This window comes from Prionailurus bengalensis, chromosome D2, assembly GCF_016509475.1.
Source record: "Prionailurus bengalensis isolate Pbe53 chromosome D2, Fcat_Pben_1.1_paternal_pri, whole genome shotgun sequence".
In the NCBI taxonomy this organism is placed as follows: Eukaryota; Metazoa; Chordata; class Mammalia; order Carnivora; family Felidae; genus Prionailurus; species Prionailurus bengalensis.
The window spans coordinates 23261301-23285104 of NC_057351.1; the positions used below are offsets into that span (position 1 = coordinate 23261301).

The following is a 23804-nucleotide window of genomic DNA, read 5'->3' on the forward strand; positions in this document are numbered from 1 at the left end:
CGTGTCCCCCGTTTCCCAGACTGCCACCTTGCACTCTCTAGAGCAAAGCTTTGGATTGTTACAGTTTTTAAACTTTTCTTGTATTTGGTCCATTTTCTGTAAATAAAGCAAAAGGAACCTACTGGTCCTAAAGGGGCAGCAAAGGAAAGATGAGGGGAGAGCCAGTAGACCAAGTCCTCACCATTCTCTCTAGCCAGAGTTCCAGGGTCTGGAGGGACGGAAGGACTGGTTGTGCCAGGACACCAGGGCTCTGTGTTGGCGCCCATAGTAAGTCCTAAGGGTGCAGGCACTGGCTGTGAAAAGTGTGTGTGACTGGGAGCATGGCCACCAGTAGCCATGCTGAAAGTACCCCAGAGGAGGGAAGCTTGTGAGCAGGCCCTTGAAAATAACCAAGGCTTTCACAGAAAAAGATTTTTGAGGAGTGAGGGGGACAGAAGGGGACATCCTTGGCAGAAAAAGCTGTAGGCGGGTAGGAAGGGAGGACATAGCAATATCAGATATGGTCTGAGCTGGGCAAGAGGGCAGGGGTTTAGTGGAAAATAAGGTAGACTGAGGCCAGACTTCAGGGGGTCTAGCAGGTCAGACTTGACTGGAATCTGAAGGCAGTTCTGATTAATAATTTCACATGTGCATTTGATTTTTCTGGTTAGAATATAAACTCATAGTCTGGAAGCGTGAGAGAACCAAATATGAATACTTACTTTGCCAGTTAGGAGCTGGGTGTCATCCACTTAGTTAATCTCTCTGGGTCTCTGTTTCTTTATCTGTAAAATGGGTTCAGCTTGCTGGACTGTGAATCTCAAATGAAATTTATGTGGGCACAGAGCACCAAACCATGGCCTGGCTTCTCCTAGGCCTTTCGCAGATGCTAGCTATCGACCCCACCCTTGCTGGTCAAGGGCCAAATCCTAACATTACTGTCTCAGTGAAGACTGTCATGGTGCTAGATTGTTAATAGCTTATTAATAGGTAACTTATTGGTTGAGCCGTTGGACTACTAACTATTGTATGAAAATGATAATTGAAAAAACTGTCAATTTGCATAGAGTTAAACTTCCTGGATTCCCATCTATCCTGAGACTTTTCTGTTTCGGTGCAGAGCTTTTGATCCATGTTTGAGGTTTCCAGTCAGATCTCCATTCTGTTCTGTACCATTTAGGTCTTAAAGGACCTTGAGGGAGCATCTATTCCATCAGCCACAACAAAATAGGATGAGGTGGGAGAGTGATGGTGTCAAGAGACAAAATCTGCATTCTAGATGTTCCATATTGGTACACCAACGGAAGTTCAAACCTGCTGCTTCTCAGGTTCCTCCCCCTCCACAATGCCACCTCCAGAAGACTAGTGTTGATCTACTGAATGTGCACAACTTTGAATTTAAGTACTGTCACTTTCCCTTCATTAAAAAAACAAAAAGCCTCTCCTATTTCCCATTCTTAACCACCTCCCTCCCAATTTAAAAATGTGTTTCACCTCCTAGATGCCTCCTCTCCCTCCTCCTCCTGTGGTGGTGGTGATAGCAAGTGTATTCTCACACACATCTTTAAAATGTGCAAGGCAAGGTTCTGTTAAAAAGCAAAAACACATCAGCAAAAGGACGCAAAGGGAAGGGAAGGGGGTCCCAGCCAAAATGGCTGGGGGATCTCAGAGGAAGGATCTTCAAAATAGAGACTGCCTGCTGGGCCATTAAATCCTTTTGCTTTGGGTTAATCCCACAGTGTATATCAGATTACTAGAATTCAGATGGAAACCCTGATGTAGTACTCCGTCTCCTCACCAAATTATTCCAAAATCGAGTGTACATGGGTTATAAATACAGAAAATAATTGAATTCTGTGTGTCTTAAGTGAAATAATCTGTTCCATTCTGTTTCTTGTGAATATTCTCCATAATAGTCTAATTGTGTTTTGTGCTCCTGGGAGCTGAATGTGTGTTCAGCAACAATGCATTGGGTTGTAAAATACGCATCCCCAACTATCTGGGCAGGCAAAAAAGATTGAGTAAAAAGGCTGAAGATGTTTTTCCTAATGCAAATTGTATGAGTCACATAAATGGTAGTGTCTTTTAAAATTATCAACAGTCTCTGGGTTTTTGTCTTTACAGTTATAGGTCCTGTTTCTCACTCCACATTTTTGATGTTATAGATCAGTAATTCAATAGACAGCCAAGCAGGTGTTCAAATCATTCCTGACCCCCCGAATTCCTTAAATGACCCCTCTAAGCAGCAGAGCGAAAACATTCTCAGCATGTCAGAATATTGAGATTCTCAGTTGCCTTAATATTTTTTTGGCCTTAATTTTTTTCTGCCCTTTTTGTTTGTTTGTTTCTCTTTTTAAGCAAAGAGAAGCCACATCTTGGCCATGAGGATTGGAGGATTGTATGTCTACAGGACCTGCAGATTGTGCTTATAGGTGACAGAATTCTAACTGGTCAGCTATGTCAAGGGCCTTTAAAAGATGAATCTAGAAAAGGTGGGAGAAGGAAAAGAGAGACAAGGCCTGGGTTTCTCTGGTAGCTAAGGATGTAATACAATACTGCTCTTGAAAAACAGTTCTATTTTTAAACAGAGGCCTTTTGACTGCAAATTTTTATTCGATTCAATTCACCCAGTATTTATTATTATACCCACAGTTCTGTGGGGGTGCTAACAAGACGAGTAATATCGGCCCTTCTCCCTCTACTTGCTTAGAGGAGACAAAACAAAGTTAGCAACTTACTTAGTAAGATTATCTTTTGCTTTGCCCCTTCCATCCAGAAAGGTATGCTCATATTGTTAAGTAGTTTTCTTAGAAATTTCTGTGGGTACTCCCCAAAAAGAAAAGATCTCTTATATGGGCAGTTGTGTCAAGATTTAGGCAGTTGCATGAAGCCTTTTACCACTTCTTGGCAGAAATTAGTTTAATTTTCAGGCATAGTGAAAATTGGTATTTAAGCAGTTTGTTTCACTGACTGTATTTCATGATCACACAAAAATGCGTGAATGTATCCCATATTAAAGATTAGTGTGCCAGTTATCCATTGTTGTATAATAAGTTACCCCAAATTTTGTGTCTTCGAACATCATTTATTATATGTATTATTTAGCATTTCTGTAGATCAGGAGTCTGGGCGAGGCTCAGTTGGGTGCCTCTGGCTGGGGGTGTGGGGCGGAGGGAGAGGGTGGGCTTGGGGGGTGGTTCTCAAAGCTGTTGCAGATCCCGCCTGGGCTATACTCATCTCAGAGCTCACTGAGGTAAGACCTACTTCTGAGCTCACTCACTTGCATGTTGAGGCCTCAGGGCCTTGAGGGCTGTTGGCCTGAGGGCCTCATTCCTTGCTGGCAGTTGGCTGGGCCCCCTCAGGTTCTTGCTGTGCCACATGGGCTTCTCCATGGACCAGTTCCCAACAAGGCAGCTGACTTTCCTCTCAGTGGGCAAGTGGAACAGAGGCCACAGTCCTTTTGTAACCTAATCACAGAAATGATATGCATCACCTTTGCCTAATTCTGTTTGTCAGCTGATGTGCAGCCCACACTCTTGGGAAGAGGATTACTCAAGGGCATAAATCTGGGAGGTGGGCATCATTGGGAGCCAGATTAGCCATCAACGATGGAACCAGTCATTTTAGCATGAGGCTAGTCAATGAGGGTTGAAGGATATTCTTCTTACTCTGTCTAGCTCTTATTACGTATTCTCCCCGGGTGGCTCCTTCCAAACACCTCCTCGCTCTTCTGGGCATTTAATTATAGAAGGCATACATGGTAGACAGCAGATTGCTTTAATCTTTTAAAGATTTGTTAGTTTTAGAGCATGTCAACAAGCCATATTGGGTCTTTCTTAAACCTAACATCTTGATCAGTGAATTTGGAGAGTTTTGTTGGAAAGGGCATTGTGTCTGGTGTGATGATAAGTCTGCAGAGGGAAGGGGAAGGAGGCCCCTATAGCTGGTATAATTAAACAGGCTCCTTACTGCCTAAGAAAATAGGTATGTTTCATGCACAGTGGTTGAGGAGGGGCGTTAAATTAGGTTGGTATATGTCCATGTAAACACCCAAATGAGAGGGATTGTTGTCCCAGTTTGTGTCTCTAACATGTGTCTACAGGAGATGAACATGTTCTAGCTACCCTTCAACCCTGTACATATGTCAGAGACTTGCATCTTGTAAATTCTGTGGAAATCAGCTATTTCATGGGAAAACTTTCATGGAGGATGCAGCTTTGTTTTCAACACAGTGTTCAAAACTTACAAATGTAGGGGCTCCTGGGTGGCTCAGTCTGTTAAGCATCAAACTCTTGATCTCAGCTCAGGTCTTGATCTCAAGGTCCTGAGCTCAAGCCTTGTGTTGGGCTCTGCACTGGGTGTGAAGCCTACTTAAAAAAAACAAAAACAAAAACAAAAAAACAAAAATAAAAACAAAAAAACAGAGACACCTGGGTGGCTCAGTCAGTTGAGCATCAGACTCTTGATTTCTGCTCAAGTCATGATCATACGGTGCGTGAGATTGAGCCCTACATTGGGCTCTGCACTGACAGCACAGAGCCTGCTTGGGATTCTCTCTCTCTCTCTCTCTCTCTCTCTCTCTCTGCCCTTTCCCCCACTCTCTGTCTCTGAAAATAAGTAAACATTTTTTAAAAACAAGAAAACCCATACATATGTAGGCATTAAAGTTTTGAGGAAAAGGTGGCATAAAGAAAATTTTGGTCAATTTTTAACAATGGAAATTGATTTATAATGCAGCTTCCATGCTAAACCTACTGGAAACTTGGAGAAAAGGAATCTGGATTCAAATTTAGAAGCATGCAACTGTGTTGTTTGTGTGTGTGTGTGTGTGTGTGTGTGTGTGTGTGTTTAACCTTTAGTTTGACATTTCACCATGTTCCCCCCAGTGCCTGTGTATCCTCTGTTTCTTCTGCATGCAATGTCCTGGGTTCTTCTCCCTCCTCCTCTCACCTCCTAACCTTGCTAGCTCCTTCTATTCCTTAGGGTCTCAGCAGAGAGAACTCCCCAACCACTCAATTTGAAATCATCCCCGGTTCCACCCCTTGTCTTTCATTATTGCCTCTTCTAGGTTTTTTACTTCCTATTTTGTATTATCTAGCTCTTCTGCCCCACCCCTCTCTCTCCCTAACACACACGTGTGCACACACACACACACACACACACACACACACCCCATACACACCATACACTACACACCATACTTAATCACTGTAGGCTCCAGGAAAGTAGGGGGTTTTGTCTGTGTTATTTCTGACTATAACCCCAATGCCTGACACATAGTTGGTGCTCATTAAATATTTGTTGAATGAATGAAAATGAATGAAATAACTTATGGCAGTTTCTCAAATAAATCACGTTTAGCTGAGGGCTATTGTTTACTGTCTACCCACCCCCAAAACTGGCCTCCATGAGTCAGGGGCTTCTTCCCCAGCTGTTCTAGTACCCAGCACAGCTCAGTGTAGATGCACAGAACACTGACAATGGAAGAATGCATGGATTCTCTGGCAAAGGACTAAAACGGGAAGAACCTTCACTTCTTAGGCAAGAACAGGAGGCCCTGGGCACTGTGGGTTTCTGAAGGGCAGCACCAGTGTCTTCTTCCTCCTCATCTTTCCGTGGCTGGTACTCAGCCCAGTGCTTGGCACAGAGCAGAGTCAACACAGGTTAATTGGATCAGATTGAGTTGAGTTAGGGAAAAGCTCTAACAAAATCTCTCCTGACCATAACCCAGTGTGCTCAGCTTGTGAATACTCCCGTGAAGGCGGCAAGGATGGTTCCTTCTGTATTCCCTTCTGCAACTGTTTTGTCAGAATGCCCAGAAGCATTCATTCATCCATTCATTTATTCATGCATTCATTCACTTCCTCATTGCACTCAGGAGCGTGCTGGGTACCAGAAGTCATGGAAGACTATGCAGGTTTCAGAAAGCTTACCCTGAAGAAAACTCGGGCTTCATTCTTCGGTTTATACAACCTGCCTGAGGTGGCAAAGTAGTTGGAATCAGGCTGTTATAGTTGCTTGGCTCTGTCCTCTGTGCCGGCCTCCACACCACCGGCTTTGAACAGGAGTAGAAAGGTCACCCACTGTGGTTGCAAATTGGCTCTTGCATTAATCCTGGCTTATTCAAAAACACTCAATATTTTTCCAAACTGAGTTTAGAGCTTTTGATTGAAGCCTGAATCATTTACCACGGCAGAGCATATCACCAGTATAGGAAAAACTAAAACTTAAAAATACAAAGCCCCTTTAAGTAATCCAATATAGGATAATTACATTATTAAATAAAGCTGTGGGTCTCAAATTATTCCACTGCCATTGGACATGTAAGGATAATAATGTGAACTGCGCTAAGTGAACAGAGCAAAAAAAATGTTTAACAAGAGGGAACATGTCTAAATCATATGTTTATGTTTAAATAGAGGCTACACAAAACAGGAAGATTTACTTGGTTTCTACATTAAAGCGTTCTAAATAGGCATAAGGCCCTTGGTGCTTCTCTGTGAAGACTGCTCTTCTCATTAATGACAGCAGTATATCAAGACTCCATGCCAGATCACCAAAACCCTGAAGAATTCAGACAGCTTCCACCATGGTTTGCATATACCAACAGGGGCAAAGGGTTTTTTCTCTTCCTCCTATTAGGGTCTTTCTGAAGTAGAGGCTCTGTTGAACTGTGTACCTGGGCAGGAGACAATGTGCCTGTAAAACTAGGTGGAAAAAGATCAGGAGATGTCAAAGGAATGGTCTGGAGTCATTCGGCATATTAGATCACCTGTGTTGGGTGGTAGTTGGGTTTGGGTTTATTGCTATTAGTTTTGCTTTTATAGAATGTTCTTCTAGGTAACTTACCTGAACTTTAACACTGGAATTGGGCTCATTTATCTCCTTTTGCTTATGTTTTAATGGCCAGAGCTAAGAACATGAGTGCCAAGCTAGTTTTTATTATGGCAACCTGAAAGTAGTTAAAAAAATAGACTGTGGAGTAAACACCCTATCTATTTGGCCAAAGGAAAGGTGGCAGGCTCAACCCCTGACTTCACACATCTTCAGTGGATATCAGATACTTGCTTGTTTAGAGATGAAATATCTAGGACACTGGGATGCATCTTCTTGCCTTTCGTGTAAATGGTTTTTCATCTTAGGGAGGAAAAAAAAAAGCACATATGTGGTAAATCCAAAAGGAAAGAAGTGAAACTGAGAATTAATGAGATGATGTTTCTGGTGCTTTCTTTAGAGATGGGCTTCTGGTCAGGGAGCAGGCTGCAGCCTAACAGGTTTTAGATTCATGTGTATTAAAAATGTATTTAGGAACATAAAATATTTAGGATTTTTGAATTACTTGTTTGATACGCAAATGCCTTTGGCTATACCATGACGGATGGTCACATTACATCTGACAAATCACACCTCAGAGCAGTCTTCTGTTTGCTTACTCCCTCTAATTGTGCCAGGATGGCTTTCCAAAGTTCACTGAGCCACAAGCTTCACCCAAATGTCTGGTGGGAAGGAGGGGGGAGGTTGGAAGAAAAGGGGCTGGCTTGGGAAATTGGAACCCAATACACTAATGAGCCTCCATGGCAAATCCATTTCATCATGTTCAGGGAGTCAAACGAAACCTTAGCACATACTTGAGAAGATATCTTCATCACTCAGACAACAGAAAATTCTTTGCATTTTTAAATAGCACATGAATGGCAATTTCTGCCATCTTACTTTGGGGACAAGAACACAATACAAATCAAAAATTAAAACCCCTTTTGTTGCAAAATGACTTTAAATCCCACCCCTTTGATCTCCCAGGACACTGTTAGGGGTGAGTGCCCTTGTCCCAGGTGGGAGTAAAGGGCTATGGGGACCAGTTTGCCAGGGAGACAAGGGTGCTGCCGAATCTGATTTCTGGTTCCACATCAGTTTTCTCGTCTCTAAAATGGGCCTGGGAACACCTACCTCAGATAGTCTTTGCAGAGATTAGAAGAGAGTATGTTTGCTAAATTCACGGATTAGTGTCTGGACAAAGTAAAGCATTTTAGAGTGTTCTATTCCTCAAGGACTGAGGAGAATGACTTAGAATCCCAGACACTAGTAACTGCTTTTTGCCCTAACTACCCCTTGGAGGTAGCCAGCCGTAGCCACAGGGGTATCATTGTTCCCAAAGAATTAAGAGGAGTGAGGAATACACAGGTGACATCTTAATACTGCTCGCTCTCACGCCCTCATTTTCAGTCACAGTGACACGATGTAATAATAGTAATAGCCATTATTTCTTGAATGCCTACTCTGTGTTGACCATTGTACTGTGATAACTTCAACATCCTTATGACCCAGTGAGGGGAGGGTTTTTTTTAATCTTATTTTCCCCCATTTTTTAGGTTGTTTTTGTTTTTGTTTTCTTTTTTTTAATGTAATCTGTATAACCAATGTGGGACTCGAATTCATGACTCTGAGATCAAGGGTCACATGTTCCACTGACTGAGCCAACCAAGAGCCCCACCCAATTTTTCAGATGAGACCTTGGCAAGATGATGTTGTGTCTCAAGCTTAATGTGGACATTCAACCTAGTACAGCTGTGTTTGAATCTGGGTCAGCCAGACTCAGAAGGCTGTGCTTTCTAAGTATCCCTTAGTTTCTCCCAACATGGAACATCCAGAGATGGTTTCCATTAAAATCGGTATTTTTTGTCTGCTTTAGGCACAGCACAGTCCTTGGTTCCTTGGGAAGTACAAGAGAAGTAGAAATTAAGCAAAGGTACCTGCCACTAAAAAGTTTCTGCGATGCAGGCATTGACTGTAGAGAATAGAATTCCATGATTCAGCATCAAATACTGGTGCCTAATAAAGATTTAACATTATGTCAGAGGTAATAAGAACAGTAATTCCCAGTTCAGGGACCAACTGAGTGTTGATATCATTTTATTTTGTCTACTCAGGACATTAAAAAACAACTGCTACCATCTATTGTCATCCTCATTTCTGAGGAAAAATGGATATTCTAACACCAGATGAAAGGAGGAGGGATACAGTATTAAGTGGAAAGAGTGTGCAGGGGCCCCTCTAGATCAGCACTGCTTCCTTTTCTCTGCTGTCTGCCCTGTGTCTTTCCCTGGTGTGACTCCAGTAACAGGGCTCCTGGGCCCTGTGGCTTCCAGGGGGGTTTGGCCTTAGAGGTTCCCTGCCAGGACAGGGACAGGAGTGGGGGAGACATGTATTTACTCCCTGTTCTTATCCTGTGAGCTTCCTCCAGGCTGTAGGTGTCCTTCTAAGAAGAGTCACTGCCACCGGGAGAAGGGTCTGCTCTGATTTTGGTAATCATTCACTCCCACTTTGACCCTTTGGCCGAGACGTGATGATAATTGACCTGCCCTAAGCCCAAGTTCCTGTACGATCTCTCTCGAGGTTCCTTTACATCCCACCAACACCTTTGTCATTAGTCCCTTCCTAAAATCTTCCTTGGATTATCATTACACAAGTATTCTGTCTATTTCCCACTGGGACCCTAACTGGTACAGAGATAGTCCTTGAAATCTAGCAAATTGAGCTTCATGAAACGCTGGCTGCATGGTCTTCATTTTTCTCATTTCACGGCTGGCCAGTGAAAACTTCATCTTGTCGACCCACATTACCATTCTGTCCTGCCTGACTTTCTCGGACCTCTGACTGGCAACCACGTGCCTGTAGAGTGAAACCTTTTTACTCACCCTGTAGGTGTCCTGTTCGTGGAGCACATTAATGCCTAACTGGGAGAGTGATCGGCCAGACAAGTAGGTGCCTAGAATGACAGTTATCTGAGCGGGGCTTGAAAGCATGAGAGTGGCCAACCCAGCCAGGCCCAGTGGTGGCACCTTCTGCCCCTTGCACACCATGGGCACACAGGCCTAGCACAATGGTTAGGGCACAAGCTGATGTGCTTGCACTGCTCTTTCTAAATGTTAACATTTAACAGTTTTTCTTCATTTTTAGCTTCTATCTAGTTGAAAATAGCCCACTCTTGGGGAACCAGTTGGACTATTATTTTGGTTTCACGATTTATTTAGCTAACATCACCTGTTGGTATGCTTGCATTCCCGTTTATCGCATTTCAGTTGCTACAATGAATATTTTAAAAATCTAGGATGTTTGGGGAAGATTGAGTTGAATATGCTGTGTTTTCTTGTTCTCATTCCATCCTCCCCCTGCCAACCCCTCTATATTGCACTTATGTGTTCATACTCCTTTAAGCTTTATTAACATAGCTGAATATTGTTCTCCTAAGCAGTGATTGGTTATTGGTTACCTCATAGTGTTATATGGAAGGTTGCATTCATTTTCTCTCTTCTGAGGAATGATATAGTCATAAAGATAGAGGTTTCTCTGTGTGTGAGAGAGACGTAGAATTAGATAAGTGGCTTAGATAAGTTGGGAGTTCAAATCTCTCTCATGTCACAGCCTACAGGTAAATGGTTCAGGGCTAGTGTGGTGGTTGTGCTCCATGAGGTGGTCCGGAGACCCAACTCTGGGCAACTCCTTTCTGTCTTTTTCCCCTGAGAGATTTGTCCTCATGCGTATGGTCCAAAGGCATATCCATTCCCTTTTAAGGCATGACTTGGAAGTTGCACACACCACTAATACTCTTTTTTTTTTTTTTTTCGGTCAGAACTTGGTCATATGGCTGCACCTGGCTATAAGGGAAGCAGGAAAATGATGTGTTTATTCTGTGCCCAGCAATTTAGCAGTTTATTACAAAAGAATGAAGGAAGAATAGATATTGGGGGAAAGCTAGCCACAGTTGGGGATGTTAAATTTCCCTTGTGTCAGCTAAGATCTTTTCTTACAATAAGTCAAATGGGCTGTGGAGTTCCACTGAGCTTGAGCTCATTCTGAGACATCTAAATTGACAACACGGGGCTGGAATCTAGATGAATTTTTGGAACCAAACTGGAAAGTAGTCATAGGCTTAAAGGTAAATATTGGAATTCCCATGGAGAATATGCAGAGAAAGAAGATCTAGACCCAGACTGCATCTAAGGATATATGTTTCCTACATTTTCCCAGTAGGGAGATGGAAAAAGGAAGAAGAAAAATTGAACAAAGCAAAGAAATGTATAGGTGGTAGATGCTGGGTAGGTGTTCTTCCTGGATCCACTGAGTTTTTGTACATCTCGTGAGCAGAGCCACTGACTGTTCTGGACTTCCCTTTCGAGGATGCTTATGTAATGAACAGCCTTGGAAGACAGAGCTAGTGTCTCCAGCACAGAGAGCAGGCATAATCACTGCCCAGTATTAAAGATTTGGGTTCCCTCCGCTCAGGGTCTCACTCCTATAATGCACCCCACTGCCTGTGCAGGTATCATCTAGCTCTCTTGGCATCTCATTTTGGGAATTAGGTATTGAAGAAGCAACACAAACATGATCCTTTCACTGCAGCTATTGCTGTAAGCAATAAACCATTCTTTGTCTCTGACCAGGAGTCTTGTGTCCTCTGCCAGCATCCATGGAACTGTGGCAGGACAACTTGTAAGATTGAAAGTAGAGTAAAATCTTAGACTCTTCACAGTTCTTAATAAGAGGATGAGTTTCATCAAAGGTAGGGTTGTTCATTATCAAATGCCACTAAGAGGTCAAAGAAACCAAAGAATAAGAAAAGGTCTTGGTTTCACGATACAACACAATGGTTCTCAAAGTTTTTGGACTCAAGACCTTTTGCACTCGAATTACTGAGGACGCCGAAGAGCTTTTGTTTATGTGGGTTATATCTATTAATATTTACTGCATTGTAAGTCAAAGCTAGAAATAACTTAAAAATTCTTGGTAACTTATTGAAAACTAAAAATAAAATGACATCCATATGTAAAAAAAAACCCAAAAAACAACAACCCTGAATGTTAAGCTGAATCTCAAACTTTATTCAAGATTAAGTCAAAATGGATCATACTTCTATACAACTTTGGGAAGAAAACATAGAAGCTCTTTGTGACTCAGGATTAGGCAAAGAGTTCATAGGTGCAACAGCAAAGCCACGATTCAAATAAAACAGCTGATCGAATGGACTTAGCCAAAATTTAAAACTTTTGTTTTGTTGAATACACAATTAAAAGAATGGGAAGACAGCTACAGAATGGGAGAAAATATTTTCAAAACACATATCAGACAAAAGACCTGTATTCAGTACATACAAGAATTCTCAAAACTCAATAGTCAGAAAATAAACAGCCCAATTTGAGAAATGAGCCTGAAGACCTCAACCCACACTTCACCAAAAAGGATATACGGATGAAAAATTAACACCTGAAAAGATGTTCAACATCATTAGTCATTAGGGAAATGAAAATTTAAAACATGATGAGAAGCCACTGCATTTATATTATGATAGCAATAATAAGTTAATTAACAAACCCAGTATCAAGGACTGGCAAGGATGAGAAACAACTGGAAATCTCATCCATTGCTGGTGGGAATGCAAAATGGTAAAGCCACTCTGGAAACTGGTTTCTACAAAATTAGATATACACTTACCCAGCAGTTCCTCTTCCAAGTATTTATTCTAGAGAATTGAAAATGTATGTTCACACACACACACACACACACACACACACACACACACAAAACCATCTGGTTATAGCAGCTCTATTTGTAATTCACAAAGTTGAAAACAACCCAGTGTTCCTCAATGGGCGAATGGATGAATAATTTTGGGACACATCCATATCATGAGATACTACTCAGCAGTGAAAAGGAACAAGCTATTGATACATACAGCAACATGGATGGATCGCAGAGGAATTATCCTGAGTGAAAGAAGTAATCTCAAAAGATTTCAGATGGTATGATTCAATTTATACGACATTTGGAAAATAGAAAAAAGATAGCGAGAACAGATCAGTGGTTGCCATGTGGTAAAAGTCATAGAACTATACATCAAAACAGGAAATTTTACTGTAAGCTAATTTAAAAAATAAGAACAGCAATATAAACCCATTATATATATTTGCCACATTTTTATGGAAATTAACCATATTTTCAAAAACAAAAAAAAAACCAGTGGCATTATTTTACATTTTTATAAGCTCTTTACTGTCTAGCTTAATAGAGACAGCTGGATTCTCATATCTGCTTCTGTATTTACTCTCTTGCCTTACCGTATGTCATATAGTCTCTGGAAAACCCCACTATACACTTGAAAGAGAATAAGACTGCAAAAAGCAAGTAATGTCTTAGTATTATTATGATCTTTGTTTTGATTCTATGGACTACCTGAAATAATCTGGGGGATTACCCAGGGTTCCTGGACTACACTTTGAGAACCACTGACACAATACACTGTCCCAAATTTCAGTAATTTTCATGCATCTTGACTTTTTTTTTTTTGGCTGTACCCACATGTCCTGTGTTTACTTAATGGTTTAGTTCAAATTGACCTATTTTTTAACTTAAATTTATTTAAAGAGGAAACATTCTAAATCTCCTGTAAATGGAAAACCAGTACCACTTTCCCATAAATGAAAAGTAACCACAAAAATAAATAAGCAATGAGTAACATATATATATATATATATATATATATATATATATATATGTATATGTATGTATGTAAAGTTTACCCGTGAGCCATCTAAACTCATCTCTGCAAGGACTCAGGACAATGAAAATGGGAGTTAATACTGACGTACCACTCATTTATGTTAGCCCATTTAATCCTCAAAATTACCATAAGAGGTAAATAGTATTATTATCCTTTTTTTCTACATACATACAAAATCTTGAAGCACGGGGAGGTTAAAGAAGTTTCTCAGTGTTCCACGGTGAATAAATTGCAGACCTGGGATTTAAACCCAGGCAGAAGGCTCCTGAGTCCAGGATGAATACTCTGTGGGCAGATAGGAAACCTGGGTTTTTGTCTAAGTTCTATTGGAAGTTGGTATGAGGATATGTCATAAAATGAAGGAGGTGGAATAAATCAGGGTGTGCAAGTTTAAATGTTGATTGGCTGTCCGGGGGGCCAGGCAGGTAAGGCAACAGGGAGTGATGGGGTCAGTGGTCAACTCGAGATCTCGCATCTTATCTAAAGAAAGCAACCACTTCCAACTGTTTGGGGGGACGTTTTTGTTTGTTTGTTTTGGCAGAGATATCATTTTATTTTACTATTTCATTTCATTTTATGAAAAGATGGACGTCTGGATACCTTGTGCAAAGTTTTCCAATTTTTAGAACATGTGCAGAGGCCGGCAATACACAGGCAGGCTAATTCATGACTAGATCCTTTCCTCTGACATAGAGGATTCCGTGATTCAAAAAGCTGTTTTTTATACAGTGGTAGACACAAAATCCAAATTACAGAAACAAGCCGTTTAAAACAATGATGAAAGGGGATATGGGCTCCGATAGCGTCTCAACACAGCCTACATAAATATTGATCGGGAACTGGGTTAATTGAAAAGCCAAGGTACATTAATAGAATAACAAAGTGTATTTCTTTGTGTTCCTTTTGTGTTGTATTAGAGTAAATCAGCAATATTTATCCAGTGCTAATTCTCGGTTTGCAGAGAGCTAATGTAATCATGAGATGAGCTTATTGAAATTCTTTTCTTAGACATAGAGGCTTGCCCGAGAACGGCGTGTATTAAGAACTTTAGTCAAAGCTTGCTCAGAATAGTAAATACGAACATGTGATTTATGCCATTGTGTGTACAAAGCAATGTTTCCTGAGACATTTTCTATATATATGTTAGCTGTTTTGTTTTTTGGGCTGGTCTGCTGCTTCCCCCTCCTCCGCTTATCAGATTTCCTTCTAAATCCTGGCATTTGACAATGTTGCAGGGCCAGTTTCTCTGTGAATCCACAGTAAAACATACTGGTGGTTTCACAATTAATCCAAACTTGGGTTTATGGCTTATGTGTGTTTATGTGAATTCCTGCATTTGTTTTTATATATGTGTGTATATTCATAAAGTCTGTTTCTGAGAGAGAGAAAAGGAGGAAGAATAAAATCTATAGACTGAATCTTGAAAGATGGGTTTATTCATCAATGACATCATAAGGATTGTATTTTCTCTTGGTTAATAAACTGTTTGTTTGGCGGGCGTTGTAAGCCAGCCAGCGCTAGTCATGCCATTTCTTGGAAAAGATCTGAAGCAACTGGTAATTGACATGATAATCATTTGATCATAGCGCTATTTGAAAATAACACTCATCTCCAAACTTGTCTCTTCTAAGGAACCATATTTGGTAACATTGTTGCCAAATTCCATCTTTGCCAATGTTGAGTCTTCTATACCATGATACTTAATTATTTTCAGTATATTCTAAACTTGATTTCTGGTGTGCCCTGTCCAGAAGCTGTTCCCATATGCTTTGAAACAATATCCAGCCTGAATTTTCATTCTGACATTTAATAATCACCATGTAATAGCTATAAAATGCGTGACAACTACAGATCTTTTATTTCAAGAGGATGGTGTAGTGAATCTGAGTGAAATCATCCATTGAAATGGTACTTTGTAATATGCCCCATTGTTTATAAAGTATTGAATTTTTTTTTCAGGAGCAAAGGATAAAAACAGTTTCCACTTTGGGTCCCATTCAGGGGAAGTTCATATTTAATCATGATAAGAGAAAGGACTCCATTACGAAAGTTTTACTTTTCATTTTTGATAGAGTATTTATTTTGCTGCTGCCTAACAAACTTTGTTCTCAGAAGCAGCTTGGAACTGGATGAGGAAAAGTGAAATTTTAGATCCTACCTTAAAACATTTTTAAAAATGAAATCCAGGGTTTCTCATTGTGTGAAGCTTATCTTAATAAACCCTTTTTTGTTTGCTTTGGAGTAACGTGTGCAGTACTGTGTGTGTGTGTGTGTGTGTGTGTGTGTGTGTGTGTGGAGGTGGGGGGTGGGAAGGAGGAAAGAGTCATGTTTAACAGCAAAATTAGCCAAAATCACTTGTGAATTCCTTTTGTTTAATAGCTTAGAGACATCTTCCTGTTGTTGTTTGTCAAAAATATTTCTAAGATTTTGTAAGCTTAGGGGTTTTCACAGCTAAGCTTTTCTTCAGAAATGTGAAGTAAAAGAAATGAAAGAAGTCAGTTCAAGTTGAAATGTCAAATGCTTCAAATAATTTAACTTAAAACCCAGTGAGATGATCTTCTTAAGCTTTTTCCAAGGAATCTTTGGGTAGGAGAGGCCTTCCTTTGCTCCATGGATGGATCTCTATTAAATATCTTGCTAAATTAATTCTGAGTCAGAAAAGTTGGTTGTTTCCTGGAAGCAATTAGGGATGCTTAAAATTCAAATTTATGATCCATAGGAGAAACTTAAGTTTCAACTACTTTTCTTAGATTCAAAGGCTTTCTCCTCACTCACCCTCTCTCTTCTTACCCCATATGTATTAAAAGAAAAAAAATCAGTTCATTTCTCAACTTACAAAGTTTTTAAGAAACATGAGAATGTGTAAGTTTCTTTCAGTGGGAAGCACATAACATTTATGAAGTATTTCTTTTGGGATTACATCACAGTTTTATTTAATTTTTAGGACAAAAGTTAAATTCAATATTTGTGTATAAGCCAAGGGAAAATGTACCATAAACATAGGAATTTGGGGGTGAGTCAGAGTTCCAAGAATCCCAGATTTACTTAGACCATTTATATAGAGACAGGCTAACCATTAGTCACCTAGTTCTCGCTTTTTACTTTTGCAATTAACTGCACCTAAAAATTAGCTTTCACCTGAGTGGTCAGATAGACAGCATGGGCTTTGGCAGCTAGCATTAAAAATAGCTATCAGAATTACTGCTCTAATCATATAATAAATATATCTTATAAATTATTTTTCAACTAGACAGCTAGCAGTGAAAACCCATTGAAATGAAGCGAGCTATTGAAGATACTCTGTCACCAAAAAACACATTGCTTGCTCGTGTAGGGCTAAACCACTCAAATGGTATTTCAGATGGGCTTTGTTGAAAATTTGTCATTTGCCTCTCAACCACCAATAATAGTTTTGTTCTCTCCTGACCACCTCTTGTAGGATGAAGTCATTGCTGTTTCCGAAAAGGTAATCGTGAAGCTTGAAGACCTGGTCAAGTGGGTACATTCCGATTTCTCCAAGTGGAGGTGTGGCCTCCAGGCTGGGTCGGTGAAAACCGAGGCCTTGGGAAGGAATGGACAGAAAGAAGCCCTGCTCAAGTACAGGCAGTCAACCCTCAACAGTGGGCTCAACTTCAAAGATGTTCTCAAGGAAAAAGCTGACCTTGGTAAATAGAATTTGTACTTCCAAATCTAACGTGTGGGCGGATACAGTAACCTACTTTTTTTTTTTTTTTCTTGGTCATAGACTTTTCTGGAAATCCTGCCATATATATAATTTTACATATAAAATTTCTTTAGCCTCAAAGGGTCCTCGGAACACCTTATGGGCACGTAGTCTGGGTGTGTAAGGGATGGGTGTTACCTGCCGGATCACAGGGCCTTCTTGGCGTGGAGCCCTGTGCTAGAACCTGGGGGATAGCACACGTGACCTCAGGCAGCTTCCACATGGTGTCAAGGCGTGAGACTTAACTAGGACAGCTGAAATAGAACTAGTCAAGAGTTTAAATATTTGTTCTAAGTAGATAGTATGACATCTATTAATACCATGTCAGAATTTCATGTTTTCATGTTGGGTGGAAAATGAAGTGAGGAAGAGAGGCGAGTGACTTCATGTGGAGCAGGAGAGCAGTGTCAATGCGGGGAAGCCACTGGTTGGCGACTCATGGCATAGGTTTCCCTGCTTTTAGCATTCGGAGATCACCATGAACGTATTTTTTTCTTTCCTTCCCTCCCTTATTCCACTATGAGTTTAAAGGAGAACTTGAGATTTGGAGTAGTTATTCTAATTAGTGTTCGAATCCTGACTCTCCTGCTTATTAGCCGTGTTTTCTGGGCAATTTGTTTAACCTCCTAGCCTCAGTTTCCCTATGTGAAAAATATGAGAACTTTACAGGGTCACTGAGATGTAAGATACAAAGGGTTTCGGACCGTGATGACTGGTATATAGGAGGGGCTCCATAATTAATTCTATTGCTTTTTCTTAACAGTTTCTTCTCCAGTGCCTTTTTGTGCCCTTTTCTTGTGTTTTGTTTTTTTTTTTTCCTCTTGTTTGTACGTCCCTCTGGCATTCAGTGGCTTACTCTTCTAACATTGCTCAAGACCAAAGTTGTTGACCTCTGATTTAGACTCGTTATTTCCTCTTTAGGCAAAGAGGAACTTCACTTTTAACATATTAAGGCATCTATTTCTTTCATTCTGGCACAATGCTGATTTTCATAGCCCTATTTTATGCCTTAATGTGACAACTTCCTGTTTTTTTTTTAACCTAGGATTTAACTATTACAACAAACCTAGACAATTTATTTAATTGGCATAAAGAGACTACATAACAACAGTAACTGTCTTTCATGGGATTCTGATTTGTGATGAGCTGTACTGTGCTTTGGGACTCATATTAATATTTTCTTGCAGTTTGAATCAATGACCAACAGTTTCCTGTCATCTTTTGGTAGATGTCAGGCAGTAATATTTTGGACATGGCGGCCTGTCGTGTACATTTAGAGAAAATTATTTAATCTGGTGGTTTTATTTTAAAGCCAATAAATTGATTTCTTAAACTTCCTATATATTCTGTTACACGTCCCAATTTTATGAACACACAAATGACCAGTCTTCTGACCTGTGCTAATGCTGAATAATAATACATCTGTTGTATTCTTTTCCTAATGTATGATCTAAGTTGTATTGCTATTGTCTTATGTTTTCCTTAACATTAAAATGTTTCTTTTGTTCGTTTGATTTTTTTTTTTTTTTAGTTATGGAATATACTGTTACTAATAAAAAACTAAACAGGAAACCCACAGGGGACAAAAGGATGTGTAGATGGTTAAGCTTCTTGTTGCACATATAAACAAGAGTATTTATAGTGGAACTGTTTTCTGTTTAAAATTGATAGTTTATTAATGAATATGAAAAGAAACTCAATATCTTAATTCTAACAAAAGATTTAGAGGGTTTGATCTTAGTGAATTCTAAAAAATGTCCATGACCTATTTTTTAATAACTGATTTCAGAAGAAATTGATTTATGGTGAATATTCAAATTACTTAGTGGTGTTTTAACTCTAGCTGTTCATTAGACTCACCAGGGGAATTTTGAAAATAATACTGATTGCTAAGTCCAGCTTCCCCAAATTCTTCATTCAGTGAGATTGAGACAAGGCCAAGGAATGTGTACTGATAAAAGACTTTCTAGGTGATTCTAATTTTTTTTTTTTTTTTTTTTTTTTTTTTTTTTTTTTTTTTGGTCTCATTTGGGAACAGCACTACAATTAGTGCTGAAGAAGGGAAAATAATCAACAGGATATTTGATTGGGAGGCTCTCCTCTGGTGAACAAGAAACACCATGTACTTTTCCTTTCTTTGTTTTTTAATGTAAAATACCCCTTTAAGGATAGAATTTGGGGCCTTGAAATTCTACTCAGTTGGTATGAACTGTGGGGAATTTGAGACAAATAGCTTTTGTAATTGGAATGCACACTGTGTTGTAATAATGTGGAAAGAGAAACAAAAACTTTCCTTAATGTAATGAGTTTCCATTATCTGCCTGATCTAAGGTTTACAAGTCTACATTGTTAGGATTTATATTGGGGAGATAGGGGGTGTCATTTGCTGTACGCATTCCTGTCCCAGCAACTTTCTCTTCAACCTCTTCCTTTCTCTGTCTGCAACATCAAAATATTTGTTGTCTGTACTTTTCTTTCTGCACAGTGGTTTTCTTATCTCTCTTTCTCTTGGCCACACTGAAACCACTTCCAATACCACATTGTTAATGGAAGTTCACACACTTATTAGGTTTTTCCTTCTGTAGAACACTTCCAACTCCTCATTGTTCTTACCAAAGAAAGAAGATGAACTCTGAGATTACTTAAGACCCCCCCTTTTTTTTTTCTGGTGGAAGTAAGCAAAGAATGGAAAGATCTCACCTTTCTGTGGCTAAAATAAAACTCCAGTACGTTATTTTTTTAACTGAAGTATTTCATCACGTTAAAACATCAATAACAACATACTAATTAAGTTGACTCTTAAAGAAGGGATTCTACCATCTAAAAGCTAATTAAGGAACTCTTCTTGCTCAACGTTTAGGTAGAATAAGCTCCCTTTAATCCTGGTTTGTGTCACTTCCTGTCCCTCTCTGAATAGTAAAAAAAACAAGAATGTTCTCACAAATGTGTGTCTGCCAACAAATTAATACTCCGCAAAGAGAAACTCTGCCCCAAATGGCAGCTTCCAATAACTGCTCTGATTCAAACCACAGTTCTTATTTTTTTTTTATCCCCTTCCCCTTTAAGGACAATATTTGTGGATATCATGTTTGCTTTTTACAAAATCTCTGCAGTTTTCGTTTAAGACTCTAAATGGCTGGTGATAACATGACACATCTAGGTAGTGGGAAAGACAACAATCTTCAAAAACACTCCTGAGATGTGTTGCAGCGCCTTCGTCCCCTTCCCTCCTCTTTGTCCTTTTCAAAGAAAGAAAGTTCACTATGAAACCAATTCAAATTATGACTTTACTCAGTGAGATGTTTTACCTTCTGTCAGTTTCATACTGAAGTTTATAGAAAAAGAAAAAAAAGAAGAAAGAACTGTGTTAAAATAGAAGGGTTAAGGAATGTATTATTCATAAGCATAACGAACACAGGAACCTGTTTTTCCAGAAGAATCGGGTTGATTAAATCATTCACTACACAAGCTTCTAGTTATTTATTTTTGTCTTTAGAATTACAGTACTTAGCTTTTGTAATAAAGTGGACTTGATACCCATATTTGGTATGGCAGTTGGAAGTAGTCAAATGAAGAATTATTTCATTTTACGAAATTTTTAGCAACTAAGGAATATAAACACTATCAGTTAAACATAGCAAACTTGCATTTTTTATTCCTTGGGCTATAGTTTGAAAAAAAATCAAATTATTTTATATAACACTGCTTCTTACAGAGTTCCTTTAAGTGAAGTATGAAAGCTGCAGAGTAAGCTTTATTGGCCTATAAATATGTCATTATAGTTGGACTACATTTATATGCTTTGGATTGTTGTTTAAGCCAAGAAAATATGTCTCTACAGGTTGACTTTTTATTGAAACCCTTTGAGGCATACAACAGAATGTATTTTAGGCCAAGGTTATTAAAACAGCATTTTTATTTTTTTGCAGCAGACTCATTGTCAATTATGCTGCCACAAACTGTCTGTGGATGGGCAGTTATAAATGGTTTCATCTCCAAATGTGTCTCTAGAAAAAGAAAGAAAAGATAGAAGCATCTGAGCTGAAATTGAGAAGAGAGACCAAAGGATGTGGGTGTGGGTACAGCTGAATTTAATGATGGGGGTTCCCTCAGTTCAATTTCTGTTTCTAAAGGCCCATCAGATTGAGAAAGTGTGGCTTCCCCTGTCCCTTCTGGTGCTTGGATTTTACTGTACTCTGGGGAATAAACAGCATGGTGGTTGAAAGAGCAGTGGATGGGAGGTCAGGAGACTCTTGGCTCTACTTGTCCTGTAGATCTGTCACTCCCTGGAACAGTCAGCAGGTGTTTGTGCCTTCAGGTTCCTTGGATGTAAAATCGGTGTAATAGTGTGTACCTTGCTTTATCTCCCTTGATTTTTGAGAAGGTCAACTGGGGACTAATTAGTTAGTGTCAATGGCAGCATTTGTGATACTGAAGTCCTAGTATTTTCACCATGTTACTGTGAGAAGGAGGTTCTATATGATAGGGAGCTATGTGGTATGATATTAGTTTATTTGTCCCTTTTGAACTTCCTGAATCATGTGGTCTAGTGTTTAGGGCAGGATTTATTCTCATTACTGTCTGCCTCAATAGAAGACGGTTATTAAAATCCTTCTGGTCTTTGCTTTAATATATTATATATAATATATATTATATATGTATTTACTTATATATTATATATAATGTGTATATATTGTGTATATGTAATATGCACATATATTACATATTAAGTAGATTACATATTATATATTAAATATATATTATGTGTATATGTATAAATGTATATAAATTATGTGTGTATATATAATGTATATATATTATATGTTGAATATATAATATATATTAAGTATATATATATTATAAATATATACTATGTATATACATTATGTATACATGTACATATGTATATATGTACATATAAATTATGTGTATATTAAATATAAAATATATGTATGTATTTGTAAGTTTCTTTACATATAGATTTTTTTTATGTTGTATAACTTTTTTCCTTTTGAAAATTTTGTCAAAATAAACTGGGCCGTTAAGTGCCCAGTAGTATAAATGACTTCTCTAGTACTTTTAGTTAGAAATTAACTATACTGCTTGGAAATCTTGGAAGCCTTGTGTTTCAAATGGTTATTTCAGATCACTTTTGAGTTTGATGTGTCAAGCTGCTTCCAAGGGTGTGGATTGGGTCATGATTCTTATTCTGCATTGGAAGAAAACAGTTTAAATGTCTGCATTATGAAGCATGGTAAGGTGCTGATGGTTTACCATAATGAGGAATTTTCACCTGATACATCTAAGGAACTTGCTAGGATTGAAGACATGCTAATTATTAAGACAGTCCTTTCCTTCCTTCCTCTTTCCTTCGTTCTTAGATGTAAACTTCGTATATTTATTAAACAGTCTTATGTACATATTTGCTGTTTACGTTTTAACTTCCATTGCTGGGTTAGCTGTACTGTTTTCCCTAAGGTAGAAACTTGTGAAGTTTCTTAGATGGTATATTGTTGAATTTTTCTATTCATGAATATCATAAGGAATCCCTACGGAAGGACCCCTTCACTGAAACAGATCTGGCCTTTATAGTAGCCTTGAGTTCAAAATAGAAATCAATTACATATGGACCCTATCAGAAATTTGTAAAGGTACTTTCTAAAGGATTTTCTCACAAGGCCTTCTGACAGTATTGTTGTGTGAACCACGCATTCTTTAAAGAAACCCATCATGGCACAGTTAACACTAGAGAAGTATGCTGTCAAAGGGCCAACATGGCTGTTTCCTCAAGGTTACTTCATGCCACTGTAAAGTGACAGCCCAAAGGACCTTTGACAGGAGTGAGTTCATACTTCCAAGAATCTGTATCCAAGATGTTCAAAGCTTTAGAACAACTTAATGATGGGATATTTTCTATGGATCTAGGAAGACATCAGGGAGATTACTTCATTTCATTTCAACGTTAAAATTCAGCTTGCCCACGTAATCAAATAGTTGAACGTTGTCCTGCAGTAATGGTAGAATGTGTGTGTAAGAAGTGTCTTGAAAAAATGACAGTCATGTATTTTGTCTGCACTTAGCCATCTTAGCTGTTCCTGCTGGAAAGGAAGTCTGCAAAATCTAACCATGTGCAAACCAGTCAGCAGCTAGTCATGGATATTGCTGTCTAGATATTCGTGTTGCCATCATTCATGAAGGCTCATTCCAAGTTAAGACCATTTCATTTAGAATTTCTGTTGACTTGTGCATCTTCTAGTGTTTTCTAGAATTATGAATGCTTTTTAGAATTCCAGATTCCTATCTTCTCTTGATAATGGACTGAAGATGGGTAGTCAATAGAAGAGAAATTTGTAGAATTTAAGAGTTTATTCTTTTAAAATTGGAGATCTTGGGGCAAAAGTAGGGGGAAAAACATGAAATTGGAAATTTCAGTGCTATTTTTAGTATTCAGGTTACCAGTATTCACCTCTTGGCTACAATGCATGAACAAGGTAAGAAACTCATGGTTTTTTCTAGCTCTTCAGAGAGTCGTTAGGCTGGACATTG

General features: G+C 39.0%; 1 protein-coding gene across 1 annotated transcript in view; it reads left to right on the plus strand.

Moving 5' to 3' along the window:
* The window catches only part of ARID5B (AT-rich interaction domain 5B), a 181667-nt gene that overhangs the window by 14660 nt on the left and 143203 nt on the right, over positions 1-23804 (plus strand). The window contains exon 3 of the mRNA XM_043596433.1: positions 16974-17199. Within this exon, the coding sequence (XP_043452368.1) occupies positions 16974-17199 (226 nt within the window). The remainder of the gene's footprint in view (positions 1-16973; positions 17200-23804) is intronic.